The sequence below is a fragment of the Ricinus communis genome, chromosome 5, assembly GCF_019578655.1.
Source record: "Ricinus communis isolate WT05 ecotype wild-type chromosome 5, ASM1957865v1, whole genome shotgun sequence".
Lineage (NCBI taxonomy): Eukaryota > Viridiplantae > Streptophyta > Magnoliopsida > Malpighiales > Euphorbiaceae > Ricinus > Ricinus communis.
In genome coordinates, this window is record NC_063260.1 from 6,954,639 (window position 1) to 6,976,545 (window position 21,907).

General features: G+C 30.3%; 2 protein-coding genes across 2 annotated transcripts; both read left to right on the forward strand.

Moving 5' to 3' along the window:
• The first annotated feature begins 10,483 nt into the window (after nt 1-10,483).
• On the forward strand, nt 10,484-14,829 carry LOC8265549 (putative glucuronosyltransferase PGSIP8). Its single transcript, XM_002528876.4, has 5 exons — nt 10,484-11,096; nt 13,031-13,289; nt 13,409-13,610; nt 13,759-13,906; nt 14,004-14,829. Exons 1-5 carry the CDS (start codon nt 10,795-10,797, stop codon nt 14,542-14,544), a joined length of 1,452 nt encoding a protein of 483 aa, XP_002528922.1. The 5' UTR covers nt 10,484-10,794; the 3' UTR covers nt 14,545-14,829.
• Nucleotides 14,830-17,281: 2,452 nt separating this feature from the next.
• On the forward strand, nt 17,282-20,705 carry LOC8265548 (probable pectinesterase 68). The gene is made up of 5 exons (XM_015725211.2): nt 17,282-17,758; nt 18,108-18,297; nt 18,617-18,823; nt 19,957-20,195; nt 20,334-20,705. The coding sequence occupies exons 1-5, from the start codon at nt 17,454-17,456 to the stop codon at nt 20,488-20,490; spliced, it is 1,098 nt and encodes a 365-aa protein (XP_015580697.2). The 5' UTR covers nt 17,282-17,453; the 3' UTR covers nt 20,491-20,705.
• Nucleotides 20,706-21,907: the final 1,202 nt, after the last annotated feature.

Here is a 21,907-nt window from a genome sequence, read left to right on the forward strand (position 1 = left end):
TAAAAATAAAAGTTACGCAATCCAAATATGAAAAAAAATATTTGCATGAAAGAAAATGAATAAGTTAATTATCGATTTTCAAGCAAGAATGTTTCAAAGAAAAAAAAATCAAAAAAATCAGAAAGTACTGTAAGAAGAAATCGTAGAATAAGAGAGTATTAAGTTTGAAAAAGCGTTAAAAGGCAAAAAAAAGAAATTAATAACACCATATTAACATTAAAAAAAAATGCATAAAAGTAAAAAAAAAAAAAACTAAATCTGATCGTATAAAAATAAAAGAAGAAAAAAATAATATTAAATTCCATGTAATTTCCTCGATGAATCTTATGAGGGTGGACTCCATAATACAGTAGCTTATTCTTTTATAATCTCTTTATAAAATGATAGATTGTATCAATATTAATGAATAACAGATTGAAAAGAAAATAAATTGGAGATCTTTTCAATTCTAACAGGTTTTAATACAAACAAGACATTCTTGTTGATTGCTATAAACAAATTCACTTCATATATTTAGAACTGAGATATAATTTTAAAAATTAATGCATTTGGTTTTTTATTTACTGATGAAAACATGAGATTTGCAAAGTAGTACAATCTAATTCAAGCCCAATTGAATATCTTTTCACAGTAGCCTAATTGAACAATAGATCCAATGTGGGAAGGAAAAGATAAATAGCAACAGCAACAAAAGATAGACACAAGGCCTATAACTTTTCTCGAGAAAGGGACAAGACGAATTCATGTTGCTATCACAGGAGCAACATAAATTAGATTCTGGAATAAGAGTGGGCCTTCCATGGTAAGCATGATGACTTAAGTTGTTATTAGTAAGTGTAATATTTAAAGATATTATTTTTTATAATTAGAATCATTATCTAATAAAAAAATATTAGTTAATATAACATTAAAATATAATTAATATATTATTTTAGAATAATTATAATTTAATTAAAAATTAATGATTATCTAATTAGAAAATTAATTTATTATTAATATATTATTTCTTAATATTAGAATGAGTATTTAGTTAGAAGTGTAACTTATTAATCAATAAATTAATAGAAAAAATTAAAAAAATTATATATAAGCTTGTATTTCATATGTCAAAAGTAAGTACACACGTCGAGATAACAATTATATGTATAAAAAATTAAGTACACATATCAAAAAAAATTTAGATCTCAAAAATTAATATTTATATAGATTAGTTTAAGCGCTAAATAAAAAATATTTTTGTTAATTAGTTCCTCTAACGCCAACTAATATAAGAAAATTAAAAGAGAAACGAACATAAAATATAAAATCGATAATCAAATAGAAGGGATGCACTTGTAATAATGACTAATTCTTATAGACTTGGTAGTAATTTATTCTTTAAAATAAATGACATTTTAGGAAATAAATACACTTTCAATATGATGCATATTTATTATATATAGGATTATTATACTAGTAGGTGTAAATTTCAATTTAACCGAAATTTTAAATTTAAATCTTCATTCTCTCATTTGTAATTTTTTATTTTTTTAATTTCCACTACTCAACGTCACTATGCATATAACTCTTTGATGGAATAAATTTAAATGTTTTAAATAATTTAATCATTTATAAATTGTTATATTTCTATAATCCATGCTATTTATTTTCGAGCAACAACTTGACTTATGTCGAAAGGGAGATGGAATGAAAAGAATAGTAATTGATGGATCCATTATGGTAAATTATATTCTGGACCCGGGTATCTTATGCATTATGTACCCGGTATCCAAAATACAGTCGTTTCATTTAAATAAGAGAGTTGAATTTTAAAACACAAGTGTGAAAAGAGTTTCAGTTCAAATATAACGTCTATCTATTATTGTCGATTTAAAATAAAATCACAAGCTTTCTTTTAACAATTTGATTTGATTTTAACTTTTCAATTCTTGATTCTTCGTCATTTAAAGTTTCAAGTTAGATTCTATAAGCTGTTATTTTTTGTTCTTTTCTTCTTATTTTTTGCTCTATGTTGCATAGTATTATTGTTTTATATTTTTTCTTTCTTTTTTATTCTCATACATAGATTATGCATATTTTCATATTTTGAAAACTTATTTTGAGAAGCCGAATTTTTTTTTCTTCTCAATTATTCAGACCTTCAAATCAAATTCTATAAGTGTTTAATCCTTTCTTTAAAAATATGATAATGGTTTCATTGCTGAAAAATAATAGATTTATTATGCAGGACATTTAGGTTCATTATATATAAATTATATGTTTATTATGTTATTTACAATTTTAAAAAAAAGTTTGAAATGAAATAGGTTCATTTTGTGGTACAATGAAACTTATATTACTAACATATGAATATAAAAGTTTTACGTGATGAATATGTCATATGTGCTTAAAATAAATCAGTATTTATAGGTTATAACGAACGAATTCATTATCTACAAACAACAAGTTCATTTAAGTATTACTTGAAGTTTATTATATATGAACTACAGGTTCATCATGTTGTTCATAATTTTGAAAATAATTTTATTTTTGAAATGGAACAGGTTCATTTTGTAGTACAATGAACCTTATATCATTAACAAATGAATATAAAAATAAATCAGTATTTATGAGTTATAATAAACGGATTCATTACCTACAAACAATAAGTTCATTAAAGTATCACTTGAGGTTCATTATATATGAACTACAAGTTTATTATAATATTACTTGAAGTTCATTATATATAAACTGCAGATTCATTATGTTGTTTATAATTTTGAGAACAAATTTATTTTTAAAATAAAATAGGTTCATTTTGTAGTACAACAAACCTTATATCATTAACAGATGAACATAAAAGTTTTATATAATAAACATGTCATATATACATAAAGATAAATCAGTATTCATGGGTTATTAATGAATAGATTTATTATCTACAAACAACAAATTCATTAAAGTATCACTTGAGGTTCATCAAATATACAACACAATTTTATAGTATAGATTTATTATTAGTAAGTTATAATCAACGTGTTCATCATCTATTAACAACAAATTTATTAAACGTATCACTTGAGGTTTATCAAATACATAACAGAAATCCATTAAGTATAGGTTATAATGAAGAAGTTCATCATACATGCATATGATGTTTTAAATGAATAGTTTTTACATAAAAAATAAATTATATATTCATCAACAAAAAAAATATACATAACACGTTGATTTTTTCAGGTATAAACTTTAGTTTTATAAGATTTAAATTATAGGTTCTTTAATATTTTTATTGTTGTTTTTATAAGCAATTTTTGTGATTATATTCAAATTCCATTTGAAATGAATATGGATATGTTTACAAAACAACGAGGTCTGGATAAATTTTAAACCTTAAAATATTAAAATCAAAAGTCAACAAAATTATAAAGATTGTAATTTTAAGAACAGGGGAGTGTATATAAAATAAAAATGGAGAAAAAATAAAAAAAAAAGTAAATTTTTAATATTAGAGAAAACTATTATGTGCTTTAGTTGAAGTAAGAAATTGTGTATTAAACTGTTAATTTTTTATTTTGATTGTGAATAAAAATTACCAATTAAATTTAATATTTAAAAAAAATAGATGGACCACACATATTAATAGTCTTAAACACATAATAGTAGATGTACATGAGCTCAGCTCATCCATTATCGGTGGGTGACTGTTGTTTTGAATTGGGAGTACATAAGAATTGATGGCGGCCTATTTAACTGTGGAAGGCTCAACGTCGATGATAAATACTTGATGGTCTTTATCATTTGGAATTTGTAATTGGACCATATTGAAAATAACTGGCTTCTTTTTTTCTTTTTTCAAAGAACTTTTCTTAGTATTGAAAGCGAAAAGTATGTCAGCTATGGCACACCTAATTAATTGAATAAACAGCTAGCCATATCCATAATCCATATAACATCTTAAAAAGATTACTTATTTTGGAACTGAAACCTTTTCTTCGTTGTTTTATCTGTATTTGTAATCTGAACATTTGAAGTATCCATCAAACACTTGTTATGACTTAACTGCCGGCAAAATGGGTCAGAATTTGAGCTCATCACATGAAAATGTATATTTTATTTTAAGGAAAGGAAAGTTAAACGCTGAAGAAATCAAGGGCATTTAAATAATAATAATAATAATAATAAATATAACAGAGCATCACCGTACGCAGACACTCATATGTATAATGGCAGGAAGGAAGGGTTGGTTTAGTTAATTAAATTTAGGTGTACGTTGGTGCAAATAGCATTTATTTATGCTAAAAGAATTCAGAATGCAAGTTGCTCCAATTGTTTGCCAGGTCCTCTCTCTACTTATAATTACGCCAGTTATTACCGCTGTTCATTCATTCAATTTTTGACTAATGCTACATTTCATTTTTCATTTACCTGTACTCGCTCTTGCTTATTTATGTAGTATTTAATATATTTATAAAAATATTTTCTAATTTTTAAAATATTAAAATTAATATAGAGCTTCATATAAATAAGATTAAAATAATTAAATTTTTTTATTAGCTGTAAAGTGGGTTTTCTTTAAATAGACCTGGCTGTCAATACATCCGAGTCTCGACTACTTCGTCTCGTTTGGGCAGTTGGTTGGTGGTCTTGTATTCTGAGATTCTATTTCTACGTGTAATGACCGTGTCCAAATGCCTGCTTCTCGTACACTTAGTTTGACTGCTCTTTCCCTCTCGTAATATGTTTCTTCTTTTGTTTTCTTAAACATAGAAGAACTCCACTTGCAATATCCGACCACTATGACAAGTTCCGAGAACACTACCTCAGTAATCGCACGATCGGATCAAGTTCATGCAGGATTCAATAAGCTGGAATATAATCTCTTTATAGGATTACCAAGCCTCTTTGTACTGTGCATTTTCTCGTCTAGTTTTCATAAAAACAAATCTACGCATGCTATATTCATATATATAATGCTTATTTACAATGTGCAGGACTTTTTTTTTTTTTTTTTTTCTGAGATATCTATCCTATCCATTTGATGAGACAATGGCTCATTCTTCCTTACTTTTAAAATAGGAGTCAACTTATGAAGAATTTTCTAAGAACCCCCCAAAAAAAAAACACGGTTAAGGTAATGCAAGAACCTAAGAGCCACGCAATATATATACATATTGGAAAAGGTCAATAAAAACTGTCTTAGAGCAGCGATTAGTTATTAATTATATTTTATAAAAATATTGATTTCATAACGTCTAATAGAATAAAACTAAAGGTCATAATCCATATATTGACCCAAGAATCTTAGGTCAATTCCTTATCAACTTGATTTGATTTGATCAATCCAGTGAAGGTTCCCATTCTTTCGTTGTTAGTATTTTGGTAAGGTAATCTTTTCTACGCCTAACTTTTTCAAGAAATGGTCTCTAATTAACACGGGAGTAACTATAATTTTTTGTAGGATTAGAAATTGTTCTTTTTTTTCTTTTTCATATTAATATCATAATGATATTGTGTATACCATTTGATGCTGTATTTAACCAAAAGAAGAAAAAGAAAAAAGAAAGAAAATTCATCTGTGGGTGGAGATTTTTGCACTCACCGTCTTTGATGTTTTCAAAATACTCCATTTCAATCAATGGAAAATGCTAAATGATGTTACATGTCCTGCATCACTGTCCATTATTGTTTTGTACTTTAAACACAATGCAGAACAATATCAATTATAAACTTTGTCCTTAATTTAACCATTTGTATTTCTCAGTCATTTTTATACTTTGAACAATATCAATTATAAATTTCAATTAATTTTTTACAGGGTTTAAGGAAATCATATATTTAAAGATATTTGTAGAGAATCGGATTGTTCTTATGTCATTGTTAGTGAACCATCCTCCTATCGTACGAATTGATAATAGAGAAACAAAAAGAATTTCTTCCCACAGTTTATGTAGGTAAGTACTTGACTGAAACAAAAACTAGGGTTCTAAGTTTATAAAAAAACAATAAACATTTTAAATAAAGGCATTTGTGTTATTTACCTTAAAAAAAATGCTTACAAATATTAATGGTGGACTGCGAGAATCTCGAGATTTTTTTTGTATGTGATGGATCTTACTTTATGTTACTTGTCAATTGACCTCACACATGTCTGATAATGAAATTGAAAAATATTTGTTAAAATATATATTTATTGGCAATTTAATTAGTTCTATTTACCCCCAAAAAACACCATTCCACATATTGCAGTTCAGTTTTGACCCCCATTGGTTAACCCTTGATAATAATAATAAAAAAAAGAAAGACATTGGTTAATCTTAATCAATTCCATCACAAACTCAACCTCGCATGGGGTTTGCATAAACTGGTGAAGGCTACTATTACTGGTGAGAATAATATTATTTATAATTGAACTAGAGAGGAAATATACAATAATATCTTGTATCTACATTTCGACTCTTCAAGTAATAATCTTAGACCGCTCTGCAGGCCAGTTTCGCTTCTGGACAACGACTAATGCTCACCCTGACATGATCATGGAGATTATTAATGCTGCATTCTTGTTTTTTTAATTCAGAGCTAATCCAGTTTGGTGTTGATAATTAAATAAATTATTTAAAGAGTTAGAAGGGAAGTATAGTGTGTGCCAGTACGAGCATATACTTGACCTATAATATATGTCAAAAGTAATTGTTGGCATTTTCTCATCGGAATATAACAGCAATTTAAAAGATCAATTGTCCTTGTAATACAAATATATATATATATATATATATATATTTTATATGGGTTGATAAAATAACGAAATATTGGATGCTGTAGTCACACATGGACGAAAGCTAAGTAAAGGCAGTGTCTGTGCATTCAATTCATGTAATGCCATTTGTTGACAGTGACATTGACGAGTTGGTATTTTCGTAAGCCTTATCTTTTCTTCAACAAGAATCTCTTCCCCCTTTTCCCCAATAATAATATGGTTAAAGCTGACCGTGAACTGTACTCAGTAAAAATAAAATATTCTGTCAATTTGTTCTTTTCTTCTTAAACTTTCGGTATTTAAGTGGATCAATATTAAATAAATAGAGAAATCGACTAGTCTAGAATAATATAATCATTGAATTTACATACAAATACAGTAAACTAACCATTCAAGCTCGAACATTATAGAGATTGTAGAATTTGTCTCAGCAAAAAGCTCTTTAGGATAGATTATAATGAGCAACTCACCAATGGGATTCCAGATGTTTTTAAAGTCTATGCTAGTTTTAAGGCAAATACAGAGAGGTGAAAGAAGGAAAGCTATTGAATTCCCATAATAGTAGTACCTATTTTAAGATCATAGTACGGATGAAGGATCACTTTACCAAGAGGTAAAGCCAAAGAAATACCCAATTGGGGATTGATAATCACCAAAACTCATAGAACCCACTAAGAATTCTCTTATATATGTTTGTCACTTTTTATTTACGACGTGTTTTGTTAAAATTCATAAAAATTTTAAATAATTTTCATAATAATTTATCGATATATTCTATATAATACTAAAATATCTATTTCAACATTATTAGTTTTATTACTTTTTCTGTTATATTTTCTCAAATGAAATAAAATATTTTAATAGATTTTAACCGGCTAATAAAATACCATTTAAACATTAATACTTTAGTATTAGTGAGTGATGAAGGAACAAACTTTTTTAAACTCAAACCTATGCGATTCGGATCTTTTTATCTCATTTAATGTCCTACCAACAAAAAGCTATGCTTTATTAATTATAAAATGTATTTTTTTTCTTTCTTTCTTTTCCCCAAGCTTTTCTTTCCCACTTGTAGTGAATCAATTTTGATGACTGTAGGAGGACAGATTCTTTTTTATTTGACTTTCTTTCCTTGGTTATTTTCAAACTTTCATCTACACTTGGAAGAAGAAACACGTTTTCCTTTTTATTTTCTTTTTCTTTTTGCTACATGCAATCAAGCCACTTGCAAAGTTTTCATTAAAATCTTGCATTTTTATTTTATTCTAATCCTATGCTTAGAATGTCAATCAAAACGCCATGCATCGATAAAACTCTATTATAATATTTTTAGAGATTAAATTATATCATTTTTCTAAATTTGACAGTAAATTTGTGATTATACAACTTGATGGTTTCGACTAAATCTAACTTGGATGGCTTTTTAGAGATAAATATTTTTTACTAATTATTTGTTTTTTCATTTATAGTGCTTCAATTCGAATAAGAACACTATGTATAAAAACAAAAAAAACATAAATTGTATTGGTAATGATATAGAAAAAAATGAAAGACGCAGCAGAAAGACTAAATCTTGGTAATGATATAGAAAAGGATGCATAAAATGTTTCGCAATTGGCGGACTGTAGGTCGTCGAGTTTAAAGGATTTGCGATGTGTGTTGGTCAATTCAACTTTTCCGATAGCCATAGGCCAAGTGGAACTTTCTAATATATATATATATATATTTTTTTTTCTTTGAATATTTGTTGTACCAAAGAATTTAGCTAACAAACAGCTACTCATAAATATCTCCCCGCTTTCCTTTTTCCTTCGTTTATTTTCGCAACTAGTCAAATCCCAGTCAAACCTACACCACACCTTTTTCTTTCTTTTCGCTCCTGCCTTCCTAATTTCAGACTTGATTTTTAACTTATGCATGAGTTAACAAATTTAAATCTTTTATTAATATTATCATTTTTTATATAATATTTTATTTAATACTGTTATTATTTTAAAATAAAAAATATAAATTAATTATATATGCTACAATTTTTTTAATAATTAATAAAGAAAAACATATTACATTTTAAAATAGATAAGAAATAGAAAAATAATATCAATTTAAAATGGAGAAGGTTTTTCTTTTCTTTCTAGATTAATTATAATTTTCTTTTAGTCTAAGATTTATCTCGTGGCGTATTAGTGCATTCCAACAGTGTTTTTTATTTTGAAAAATATAACTTTTATAATAAAAGAAATTTTAATATAAAGAGAAATATTTTATTTAAATTCAATGGATGCTTTATATATTATATTTTATTTTACATTTGTTTTTATAGATTTTTTTTTGTTTTTATCATAAAAAGTATAAATATTAACTAATTAAGTATGTAAAAATCTATAATGCATTTATTAAATATAAAGTAAAGAGTAAAGTTTGACTCTCTATACATAGAGAGTTAAATCAACTTTCTACTTTTTATGTAAAAAATGCATTGGAGTGTTATTATATGATATTACTTTTTAAAATAAAGAGTTTGACATATATATAAAAAGTGCATTAGAAATATTTTGAATTAGTTAGTTTAGCTTATTTTTTTTTTGGTGATAAGATATTTTATATTCTAATTATTAATATAATCTAATTGAAGTATTTAAAGTTAAATTATGCACTATTTTTAGATTGTTAAATTTAGTGGCTACATTTTTTTTTATTTTGAATGTTGTTTTTCTACATTTGAAATTTTATATTTTTATTTAGATTGTTAAATTTAGTGGCTACATTTTTTTTATTTTGAATGTTGTTTTTCTACATTTGAAATTTTATATTTTTTCTCATTTATGATGATAATAGAAAAATAAAAATATAAGACGTTATCTTAAGAGCTTTAACACAACTATACATTTAAAATTCAGACTTGAAAACTAGTTATATTAAAAGAAACTCTTACCTACTCATCCGTACACTCTTAAAGCATTAATTAATTCAAATTTCAATATTAGAAAGTCAAATTTAATATGCTTTAAAATAAATAATAAAAAAATAAGCCAATCGGAATGATTAAAAGTTGTTCAAGCCTCCAAGCATACCATTATAAAACATTAAAAATAAGACATTTAATTGAAAAAAGAAGATAAAATTCTTATAAAATTAGAGTGCATAATTAATAATAGGTCTAATTATTTAAAAATTCCAACGTCGTATCTTTTAATAATTATAATTTATTTTTCATAATTTATAAAATTAATTTAAGTTTTTTTTTTAAAATCACTCTCCAATGTCAATTTTAGATTAGAATACTGATATTACATCCAAAATTAATAAAATATTAAATAAAATTAAGGATTTAATGATCCATTATTTTCTCAAAATATGTTTTGAACAAAAAAAAGTATATTTTCTTCTTCAATTCTTCTTCTTTGTTACTATTAGCTAGAAAAGTAGGTTCAAAATACTCATTGAAAGAGAAATAAGTCTCATTATAGAGAAGAAAGGAATTTTGTTACTGCAGTGAGGTAACAGAAAAGAATTTTTTGTTTGAAGAATATTTTAAAAAAATAATTAAATTTATAATTCACTGTTAATCTAAAAAGAATTTTATTGCTAAAATAGTAAACTCCGGAGTCCCGACAATCGTTTGTCCTAGACCAACGGCTGAGATCTTTATGTCGTCCACCTCCTCATTTTTACCGAAGCAATTTTATTTATTTATAAATAAGAAAATAAATAGTCTGTTCATAGAAAAGAGGACCCATCTACAATCTCCTTTATAACTTGGAAGTGCTTTCCTTCTCTGCTTCCTTTTCGTCTCCAAGCTCACCCCTTTATTTTTATTTGTTCTTTCTTTGTTTCTCTCTGTCTCTCTTTTCTCTTATCATTATAAATAGTATATGCACACACCCAGACACTGCCATTACATTCCATTATCCATACACCCATTTCCGTAAAAGCAAAACCTCTCTTACAAATCTATAACATTAACAATTTGTTGGTCATCGTTACCGAGAGAGACGCCTCATTAATTTTTGCAGACTTGTTTTCTTGTTTGTGTTTAAAACCAGAAGACGGGTACACCAATGGGTTGGATAGATAACACTTGGGTGTTAAAGTTGCTGTTTCTACTATTTACTTTCTTTGTTTATGAAACGGCAGCGTACGGAGAGCCTCAGCTACTACAACAACAACAAAAACAGCAGCATGAGTACCGGCCGCGGCACAGAAACGCTTATGCTACGATGATGTACATGGGAACCCCAAGAGACTATGAGTTCTATGTGGCTACACGTGTCTTGATCAGATCCCTTTCTAAGTTACACGTGGACGCTGATCTTGTCGTCATTGCCTCCATCGACGTTCCTCTCCGTTGGATTCATGCTCTGTAAGTCTCCAAATCTCTTTCTTTCTTTTTTTATAAAATATTTTTGCTAATGTGTACCGGGGACCCTGGCGTAGAATAGTGGTTAATTTCTTGGGTCTAGCGCATAGAGTTATTGGGGGTTTACAATCAGGTGATATGCACTGCATTGTATTCGAATAAAAAAGATAAACAGTGCACCGGCCAAGTCTTTTATATTTTTTGGTCCAATGCCATGGACATATATGTCTCTTGGCTCTTTATTACTTTTATATTAGTTTAATGTTTAATCTCTATGTTTGGTTATATCAATTTTATCTTGTGAGGGTGAGTCTTGGTACAGCTACACAAGCTTAACCGTTGAAATTGTCTCCTATGAGTATCAAAATCTTGATTAGTTTTTAGTCTATCTTCAACATTTACTATTGTGAATGTTCTTATTATATTTATCTTTCACTTCAATAGACTATATGCACTAGGAATTTATTTAATTATTTAATTATCTAATGTTATGGTCTTAAGACATGATTATGAAAGGAGACTTAGAATTGAGAGAATTGGTGTCGTGTGGTTAGAAGTGGCTTAGATGTATTTCAATTGATTAGAGCTTTGAGTGTTAGTAAATTTAGGCAATTATGGGTTTGGTCTCTTATGGATGGGAATTTGCAATTAGAGTATTTAGTGGTTTTTCTTTCACTTTCTTTCTTGCTTATAATTGGGTTTTTGGAGCTTTGGTTTTAAAAGATGTCACATTTTCACACGATAAGATGGAAGTGGAATTCTTATTCGGAACCCAACTTAACTCTCAAATGGCATATACCATTTCATTAGTGGGGTTTATAAATATATCCTATCATCCTGTTCATTTTTAAAGCAACAAAGAAATTTTAATCCACATCTCTTGATGACAATATATATAGTCAGCTAAGCTTTGCTGCTATATGACTCCACTTTTATTGCAACTTGTAACGAAGCTATTCCTGTAATTTTAAAGCTCCTAAGTTTCAAAATGATGTACGGGTTTTTATCTTTCTTCTCTCTGTTATCTTAAACGTCATGCAAGTAAACATGATGGCTTTTCTTCTTTTAGGAAATCTTAATACACACTTTCCCCAGAAGTATAGAAGGCATAAAGAAAAAAACTTACAATCAATGAAAATGACCAATTACTAGATCAACAAGAATATATGAAGGAAAATAAGCCTGAAGCTGAAAAGTAGTGTTGCGTCAAGCACAGTTCTGATGGTCACACCTACCAAATCCACCAGCCACAACGTGGGGGTGATTTTTCAGAACTTGCAAGGGCTACAATTAAGATGATATTTGGTTAGTGTTGACTATTTGTTGTTGTAGAGCATGTGAGGATAGCATTTAGTATATGGTCTGTTACCAGTCCTTTATGACTAACTACCATGTCAGCCAATTTTTTGGAAAATGTCAATTTTCTATCTTATTTTTAGCAAGTGTCTAAGTCTATCCCATGTGCAAGCCTAGAATAGAGAACTAGTAGGAGTCTAAACTAATAAGCCGAAATAGTTATTATTTTTGAGCAATAATGTTAATTTGCATGTTCATTAGGCATAGAAAAAAAAAGAAGCAAAAGTGGATTAACTGGTTCCACTTTATCCTTAATTTAGAGCTTTGAGTTCTTTTAAATACCCCTAGAGTGGCTGGATCGTCACTTTCAGTTTTTTAATGAATAAATATTACAATTATTATACTTCTAATGTTAAATATTTATTAACACATAAATTCCAGGCTATAGGTAGTCAATAACCACAAAAGGTTAGAGTTTTAAAAGGATTTTCAAGATCAATTGGATTTTATTTATGTGGCTGTGCCAGTTTGTCCAATTGCTTATTACGCACACATGAAATAACAAGATATAAATTCAGGGATGTATTTTTTCATCTTGGAAAGAAGTGATAACTGACAAGTTCTGCTTTTTGTGTTCTTAGCGAACAAGAAGATGGAGCAAGGGTGGTGAGAGTAGAAAATGTGAATAATCCATACAAAAACCAACCCCATTTTGACAGGAGGTTCAAGTTAACATTGAACAAACTCTATGCATGGAGCCTTGTTGACTATGACAGAGTGGTTATGCTTGATGCTGATAACCTCTTCCTCCGAAAAACTGATGAGTTGTTCCAATGTGGACAATTCTGTGCAGTCTTCATCAACCCTTGCATCTTCCATACTGGCCTCTTCGTGTTACAGGTAATTTTCATCTCTTGACTTGATGTCATTTTATGACATATACACTTATCAATTTTCTATATACTAAACAAGAGGCACTTTTTTTTTGAGATTCTGACGTTGGGAGATTGTTGTTGCAGCCATCAAAGCTGGTGTTTAAAGACATGCTTCATCAGTTGGAAATCGGAAAAGACAACCCTGATGGTGCAGACCAGGGTTTTATTGGTGGTTATTTTCCTGACCTGCTTGACAAGCCAATGTTCTATCCCCCTGCTAATGGCACTGCACTTGAAGGATCCTACAGACTTCCTTTAGGCTACCAAATGGATGCTACTTATTATTGTAAGTAAACCAAGAAAGTATCAAACTTTTATATGCTTTCAGTTACTCTATCTGTTCTCAGTAATTCTTGTGAATCCTATACAATTTCTATCTGTACATACAAGGGCTAGATTTTATCTAACTTGTGTTCGTCCTTTCCTTGCTATAGATCTCAGACTCAGGTGGAACGTGCCCTGTGGGCCTAATAGTGTTATTACCTTCCCAGGTGCACCATGGTTAAAACCATGGTACTGGTGGTCATGGCCTGTTCTGCCACTAGGCCTTCAATGGCATGAACAGCGTCTTCAAAGTCTCGGGTAAAAATAAATTTTAGTTTTGTGTAATGCTTGAGTAAAAAGTTTCCTTGCAGCTATTAAGTTGCAGAAACATTGCTAAAACAAATTTCTTCTGCAGATATGCAGCAGAGCTGCCCATGGTATTTATTCAATCCATAATATACATAGGAATAATTGCAGTGACACGTCTAGCTAGACCAAATATCTCCAAGCTTTGTTACCGGCGAACAGACAAGAATATCTCCTTAATACAAGCCGGTCTCAAATTGATAGCAATATGGTCAATCCTGGCAGCATATGTACTTCCCTTCTTTATTATTCCTTGTACAATTCATCCACTACTTGGCTGGGCACTGTACTTGCTGGGTTCATTCGCGCTGTGCTCTATAGCTATCAATGCGTTTATGCTGCCAATGGTGCACGTCTTGACTCCTTGGTTAGGGATATTTGGGGTACTTCTGGTCATGGCTTTCCCTTGGTATCCAGATGGGGTTGTAAGAGCTTTATCCATATTCGGCTATGCTTTCTGTTGCGCACCTTTTGCCTGGGTATCATTAGTCAAGGTCATGGCATGTCTTCAAGTATCACTTGAAAGGGAAGTTTTCTTTCCCAGATTGGGTGAATCTTCACCGCCTTCTGGATTCAATAAGTTGTACTAATGACGAAATATATTGACTTCAGTAATGTAATCTCAGGGACTTGAGAGGATCATCTTCTTGATCCTTGACAGATTGATTGTCTTTGGGGAAGGAATGATAATAGGGGAAGTTGATTTTACATAAAGCTTCCTTGGCATTTGTACCATCAAATTGTAACATTTAAGCAAGAGGAGGGCTCGGATCCACCCTCCTCCCGTAGAAGAATGCCTGTGATATTGGCATATGATTGTTTCATTGAATTCATACCATAGTCAAGGAGGTTCTTGCCTCCTGGCTTTTTGATTACTTGTGTATTACGTTACTATAGTCAAGGAGGGCTCAGATCTTTTGTACACATGTAGCAGTCTCTACTTCTGTACTTCAGTACCATTCTTCTTCCTTCTTCATCTTTTGTTTTATATTGTACGAAGGGCTCGAGTGATCTCGCAAGTATCCTGCCGAAGCCCACTTTATGTACATGCACATGAAGAAGGACTAATCTATTTAAGCAACAGCACTGAAACTTTGCTACAGCACATTAGGATGATCTTATCCACAGAGCTAGCGGCTGGGTCAATGTCTAAATCCATTAGTAGTTTGATCTCTTCCATATTGAGCTGGATGTGTCCCATTATCTTTCACACTTGGGCTGGTTTTATCCTATCATGCTATCAACAACTATGCCTAGGTGGGTTGTTAATGGACCATAATTAATAATCTAAATTTTCTTAGATCTAACTCTAAAAAGAGTTAATTCTTTTTTCCTCTGAATCTGTAATTAATATAACCATTTGATTTTAATTCGATACTAAATAAATGTATTTAGAAGATATATGCCTCTATTTACATGAAGACTAGAGGTGAACCAAAATGTTTTCATATTTTGGGTGCCACTTGCACCTCAAAAAAAAGAGAAGAAAAAATAAAATTTGGATTAGCACTTTAGCGATAGTTAACCATGTTTTGTATCCAGACTTGGTGTATACACCAAAACTAATAAGAGAGTAATATGTATATATGAGTGATTTACACATTTAGTATTAGATGATTGACATAGACTTCATTATTTATTACTAATAAATATATGTCAATTATTTATCGATTTGATATATACAACAAATCTAGATAAAAAAATCTCTTTATACAATTGCCCCACTTAACCGTTTTCCAATTTCTCAAATCAAGCACAAAAGGCAATAAAAAAGGAAGTCTGTTATATAATTTTTCATCCTATAAATGACCTAATTCTTAATTGAACCAGAACCACCTTAAGGTATTGCATATTTAATAAAACAATTGCTTATGTAACATTGTTAAGTTGATATATAGATGTTTATCTGGCAAATCCCTCTGATATGTAACAAGGTAATCGATTTCAAGTGCATAAAACTTAACCAAGAGCTCAAGATTATAATTACATCCACTCTTGATTCTACCCAAACTATATCTGGACCACACACAAACCTGCAATCTCTCTGCCATTGTGCTCACATTTCCACTTAGAATTAAATAAAATATATACAAGGGATTGAAGAAGGAAAGTTTTTTTCATTTTAGTCTTTGGTGGGTGCAAACCTATAATCAATCCAATCATCATGAGTGACTTTTTTGTTAATTTAGGGGCATTTTTGTCACAAAAGGCAATCTGTGTTAAAGTTAGAGTAAAATTTGTCCCATGCCCTAATTCAGGAAAAAGGTGTTTGTCTAGTCCCAACGTTCAAAAAATCTGTATTTTCAAAAACAACTGGGACCTACTTCAATTTGGACCAGAAAAAAATTTAGATAGAAGAATTTAAGTAGACTATTGCTACAATACAAAATACTATTTAAGCCATGCCTGGACCATGATGTTAGGCTTTACAAGCCTCCGCCAGCTACCCTGCACCCACCGCCAGCACCGTTTCTTGGCAAAGGGGGACACCTTTTTGAGTTTTGGATTAAGAATTAAGGAATGATAAGTGGGTGCCCTAATGGTAATTGTTAGGATAACATTTAATACACAAGATTAGTTCTTGCAGCTATTAAATCCAAAATTAATGGAGATCTGTGACAAACTGAAAGAATCATCTTAAACAAACAAAAGGCACTCTCCTTTGTGCTTAAGGTTGACAAGGGTTTGGCAGGAACTGTTTTCTGTTAAATCTCCACAGTTGCATCATCTTCCTTTTAGGCTTTTCTGTCAAAACTAGATGGATAAATCAATCCAAATAAGAGAACATATTAAGAAAAATATATCCATGATATAAATGATACATACATGTTGTTGATTTGTGCTTGAATTAATCTTTAGGCTCTTATTTTGATTGCACGCAATCCAATTACTGTGTTAAAGACATGATAGCAACATAATTCAAGTATCACAGATGTTTAGCACTTAGAAATATGTACATAGAAGGAGGTTTCTAGCTGTAGAAAAGCTATACGAGGTGGAAAGTCTCAAAACATGACAAAAGAATAGAGTTAAATAGATACCAATACCCATGAGAGTATCACACAAATGCAAAGCTTTAAGAAATATTTGCCCCACATGTATAGACTTATATGCATGTATAACTATATAATACCCTAAAGCCTAGAGCCGTAATTAGCTACATGTCCCCTCCAAGCTAGAGAGAAAAATAAAATTAAATGACCGTTAGAACAAACTCTAAAATAAAATAAATAACATAAAAAAATAATACGGCAAAGTATATATCTTTACCTTATATATAATTGAGAATTAGGTTATAAATGCTTCTTACTTTAAACTTTATTGACATTCTTTTAAACATATATATCTATATATATATATATATATATATATATATACAAAATTCTTTGGAGCTCTATCTCTTCAATCATCAGGCTCCCATACTCGAAGACATTCTGCTTATCTTCTACTTTCTCTTTCTCTCTATCTTTTTATTATTTGACTATTTTTTGCTATTTTAATGGCCTCTTTCAATTATTATTTCTTCTTGTTTTATTGCTACTCTATTTTGATTTTGTTTTTATTGCATGCACCATGCTTAGTTACAAGCTCTATTTTCAGGTACAAGCTCAATTCCTTCAATGCCACTGCCTCTAACAACTCCACCAAGCACCACCACAAGTGGGTCGGTCCCATCGGTCACCGTGTTATCACCGTCGATGTTGCTGGCTCTGGCGAGTTCCGGTCTGTCCAAGCTGCTGTTGATTCTGTCCCCGAGAACAACAGAGAGAATGTGCTCATACTAATTAGTGCAGGATATTACATGTAATATTTCTTAAATAATCATTCTTATCTATACATACATTCTCGACCTTTTGCATTATGAGACAAACGACTTAACTAGTGAGCTAACGTTAATTAGCATCTGATTATTAGAGACTTTCTTTGCTTGAATGTTTAATGTGCTGAGGTTTTAGCTGTGGGTCGGGGAAGAGCCAGCTTGTCTAAGGAACTTTCGAAAGTAACAAAAACCATGGATTTAGTGTCACGGGACAACAGTACTTGACTAATTTTGTTTTAATAATGAACAGTTCAAAAAAAAAGTTTTGCAAATTAAGCACGTAAATTAGCATTGTTTCTTAGATAATTAACTATTTGGTGGTGGTGGTTGCAGAGAGAAGGTGGTGGTGCCAGTGACAAAACCCTACATAACGTTTCAAGGTGCAGGGAGGGACGTGACCTTCATCGAATGGCATGATAGAGCAAGCGACCGCGGTGCCAATGGACAGCAGCTACGCACTTACAGAACAGCTTCTGTCACTGTTTTTGCCAGTTATTTCTCTGCTAGAAACATCAGCTTCAAGGTACTTATACAGTTATGTTAATGCTTTAATGCTCATGTCCTAAGGTACTGTGCTATGATTAGCATATATAAATGAAGCTAAGCACATTATATCCTTGTGATGACGGTCCATTACTTGCTGGGAATAAAAGAAATATATAAAAAAAACTTTATTAGAGTCTTTTATTTTTTCTTGTATATGTCAAAAAGGTTTTCTAAAACTATTAATATAATGTTTTTTTTTCCTCTTAATAAAATGATAAACGTAATGTTTTAGGATACAAGCATAAACACAGTTTGAAGTTCTGTATTAACTAATAATAGTAAACGTATACATGTAGAACACAGCGCCAGCACCGATGCCAGGAATGCAAGGGTGGCAGGCGGCAGCATTTCGGATATCAGGCGATAAAGCCTACTTCGCAGGGTGTGGATTCTATGGTGCACAAGATACTTTATGCGATGATGCAGGGAGGCATTACTTCAAAGAGTGTTACATCGAAGGCTCTATTGACTTCATTTTTGGAAATGGCCGTTCCATGTATAAAGTAAGCAACAATAACCAACATCCTTATCTCAGTCATTCTTTACATTACATGTTGTGAGTTTACAACTTCAAACCTCCAAACCCAATTACCAATAATAATAATAATAATAATAAGTAATAAGTAAGTTTCAATGCATACATATAGAGACGACTGTAGAGTAGTACCATAAGAGTTGCTCCTCGTGACTCTGATGGGGACATATACTTTGGAGCGGGTAAGGACAACCTGGCCCATTTAACAAGAGAAAAAAATGTTGCATTTTCTGCTGTACATTCATTGGTTCTGAGCAATTGGAAAGAAATGGCAAAGCAAGCTTTCTTTCTGTTGATACCAACTTTGGGTGTCAGTGGCAGTGTAGCAATGACCAAAGCCAAAAAGAAAACGAAAGAATTAAAGATAAGGAAAGGACATCAAAGGCAGTGCCATTGCCTTGACCTAAGCACCCATAGGTACATGCAGTATCATCATCAACCACTAATCCATGATTAAACTAAGCTTAATTATTCTCTTCTTTTTTTTGAAATAACATTCAGCTTAGATCTAGCTCTTTTGGCACACTAATCCATTTCACCAATATACACACATGTGGAGTGATGTTGGAGGATTAAAGAATTAAAAAAAAAAAAACTCAGCTTTTTCTTTGCCCTTTCTTTCTTTTCTTTTTGGGTAAGGTCATAGCTAGATTCTCATTCTGGTGAAACATTTCATTGTTTATAATTATGGGTAAATACTCATTATGTTCTCTAAAGTGGTGTACAGAGTTTATGGTGTTCGTCAAATTAAAATATTTATTTATAAATTCTTATCTGAATTTAGTATACACATCATAATTAATAAAAAAGTAAGTATATATATATATACATAAACATTTATATTTTTGTATTAAATAATTAATGTATGTTTTATCATTTAAAATTAATAAATATATATTATTTATCTATTTGATGTATGATTTTAATATTCATAATAACCTATCTATCTAAATTAAAGATCCTTTTGGTTTATTCTCTTAAAACTAAAAAGAAAAGGAAAAAGAAAAACCATGAAAAGGAACATAAATAATGATATCTTTTCTACAGCATGAGAGAGATAGTGTGGTGAAAAGGAGTTGAATTTTGGTTGATTTGATGCAGGACTGCGAGCTGCATTCAATAGCAACAAGATTTGGATCGATTGCGGCCCAAGATAGAAAGTCTCCAGATGAGAAAACAGGTTTTGCTTTTCTTCGTTGTAAGGTAACGGGAACTGGCCCATTGTATGTGGGCCGGGCTATGGGCCAATACTCGAGAATAGTCTACGCCTACACTTACTTTGATGACTTGGTTGCACACGGTGGCTGGGACGATTGGGACCACGTCAGCAACAAAAACAAGTAATAAATATCTCTCTACTTGCACATAAAAACTCTTTACTTCTTCCGGAATACTTGGATTGAATAATTAGGATTCCTCAACTAATAATGGGAAAATGGATAATTTAGTTGACAATTGCTTTGCTTTAAAAAATTCAGGACGGCATTCTTTGGAGTGTACAAATGCTGGGGCCCAGGAGCTGCAAAAGTGAGAGGTGTTTCATGGGCAAGGGAGCTTGATTTTGAATCAGCCCACAAGTTCTTAGCCAAGAGTTTTGTTAATGGCAGACACTGGATCGCACCATCTGATGCTTAAACTTACCACCACCACCAATTTTTGCCCATTCTCTCTCCCTCTTGCCCTTTTTCACAATTTATTCAGTCGTTCATATGCTTTCATATTTCTTTTCTTACCTGTAAAAATTGTAATCAACCTATTCTTAAATTCTACTCGTATCTTCAAACAGTTTGATAGTTTTAACTGATCTTACATTGGCATATATATACCAAATATTACAATTATTTGAAGCATTATTCAATTCTACAGAGCAATTTTATTTAGCCTTTCTCTTTTTTCTTCCCTTTATATACAAATGAAACATAATGTAAATGCAGAGGTACAATGTAAGCTTCAACTACACCAATTCCGCCGCTGTCCCTTTTCTATTCCTGAGTCTCTATGGGCTGAAATAACAAAGCAATTGAATCAATAAAATTGGTAGCTATCATTTCTTGGGAGCTTTGGAAATGCAGGAACAAGAAAGTCTTTGAAAACGAGGACATTGCCCCAATCTGCTGTTATTAAAAATGCTTTAGCAATGAAGGTAACAGCTAGTTCATGGACAGCATATGAGTTCGCTGAGAAACCTGCCCCATATCCTTGCGCAAATTATAAGATGCATCTCAATCCATATAGCTTTATGGACGCATGGCTCCATCTAGTACTATTTTATTTGAAAAATATTTCTATTAGCGTCTGACATGTACGATAGACACTGATGCCCGTCAGACGATGATGCGCGCGTCATACGCTAACGTAATATTTTTTTTAAAATAATTTACATTCATTGATTTTATAGTAAATGTTCATTAACTTATGTTTATTAAACATGTATTGAATGTTGATTGTTTAAACGTAAAATGTTCATTGTTTGCTGTAATACCCAGAATTTTCCTTTAATAATTGATAATATTAATAATAGTTAATAAATAAATTTTTATTTAAATAAATTTTACTTTATTTTTATTTGTTTTAAATTGGAATAATTTAAATGGAAATTTTAATGCTAGACAAATAAGGGAGTTATTTTCTATATCCAAATAGTTTGATTTTTAAGAAATTAATTAAGTAAATTATTTGAGAAATAAATTATATTTTTGGTTATTCGAAATTTTCCCCCAAATGTATATATATAAATTAAATTCTATATTTGAGAATTATGGAAGAATTTGTAAAGGATGTTTTTATAAATAAATTTTTGGAGAAAAAAAGGACATTTTAATTAGCTATTGGAATTAAATTTTAAATTGGAAAATATTTAGCAAATTGATTAATTAAATTAATTGTGTATTAGGACTAAATTGAAAATTTATTTTGGGATAAGGATTAAAAATATAATTTTATTAATATGGGGTTTTAATGAAAATTTGAATATTTGGTATTTTTGTAATTAAATATATCGACAATTGCTTTTTGGTGATTTTATATTTAAAAGTAAGGGTAAATATGTAAT

Bases quoted from the DNA above. Each gene is read 5' to 3' on its own strand.
- LOC8265548 (XM_015725211.2), top strand. From the start codon at position 17,454: ATGGCCTCTTTCAATTATTATTTCTTCTTGTTTTATTGCTACTCTATT. The intron at 17,759-18,107 runs GTAATATTTCTT...TGGTGGTTGCAG, and splicing joins ATTAGTGCAGGATATTACAT to AGAGAAGGTGGTGGTGCCAG. The intron at 18,298-18,616 runs GTACTTATACAG...GTATACATGTAG, and splicing joins CTAGAAACATCAGCTTCAAG to AACACAGCGCCAGCACCGAT.
- LOC8265549 (XM_002528876.4), top strand. From the start codon at position 10,795: ATGGGTTGGATAGATAACACTTGGGTGTTAAAGTTGCTGTTTCTACTA. The intron at 13,290-13,408 runs GTAATTTTCATC...TTGTTGTTGCAG, and splicing joins CTGGCCTCTTCGTGTTACAG to CCATCAAAGCTGGTGTTTAA. The intron at 13,611-13,758 runs GTAAGTAAACCA...TCCTTGCTATAG, and splicing joins AATGGATGCTACTTATTATT to ATCTCAGACTCAGGTGGAAC.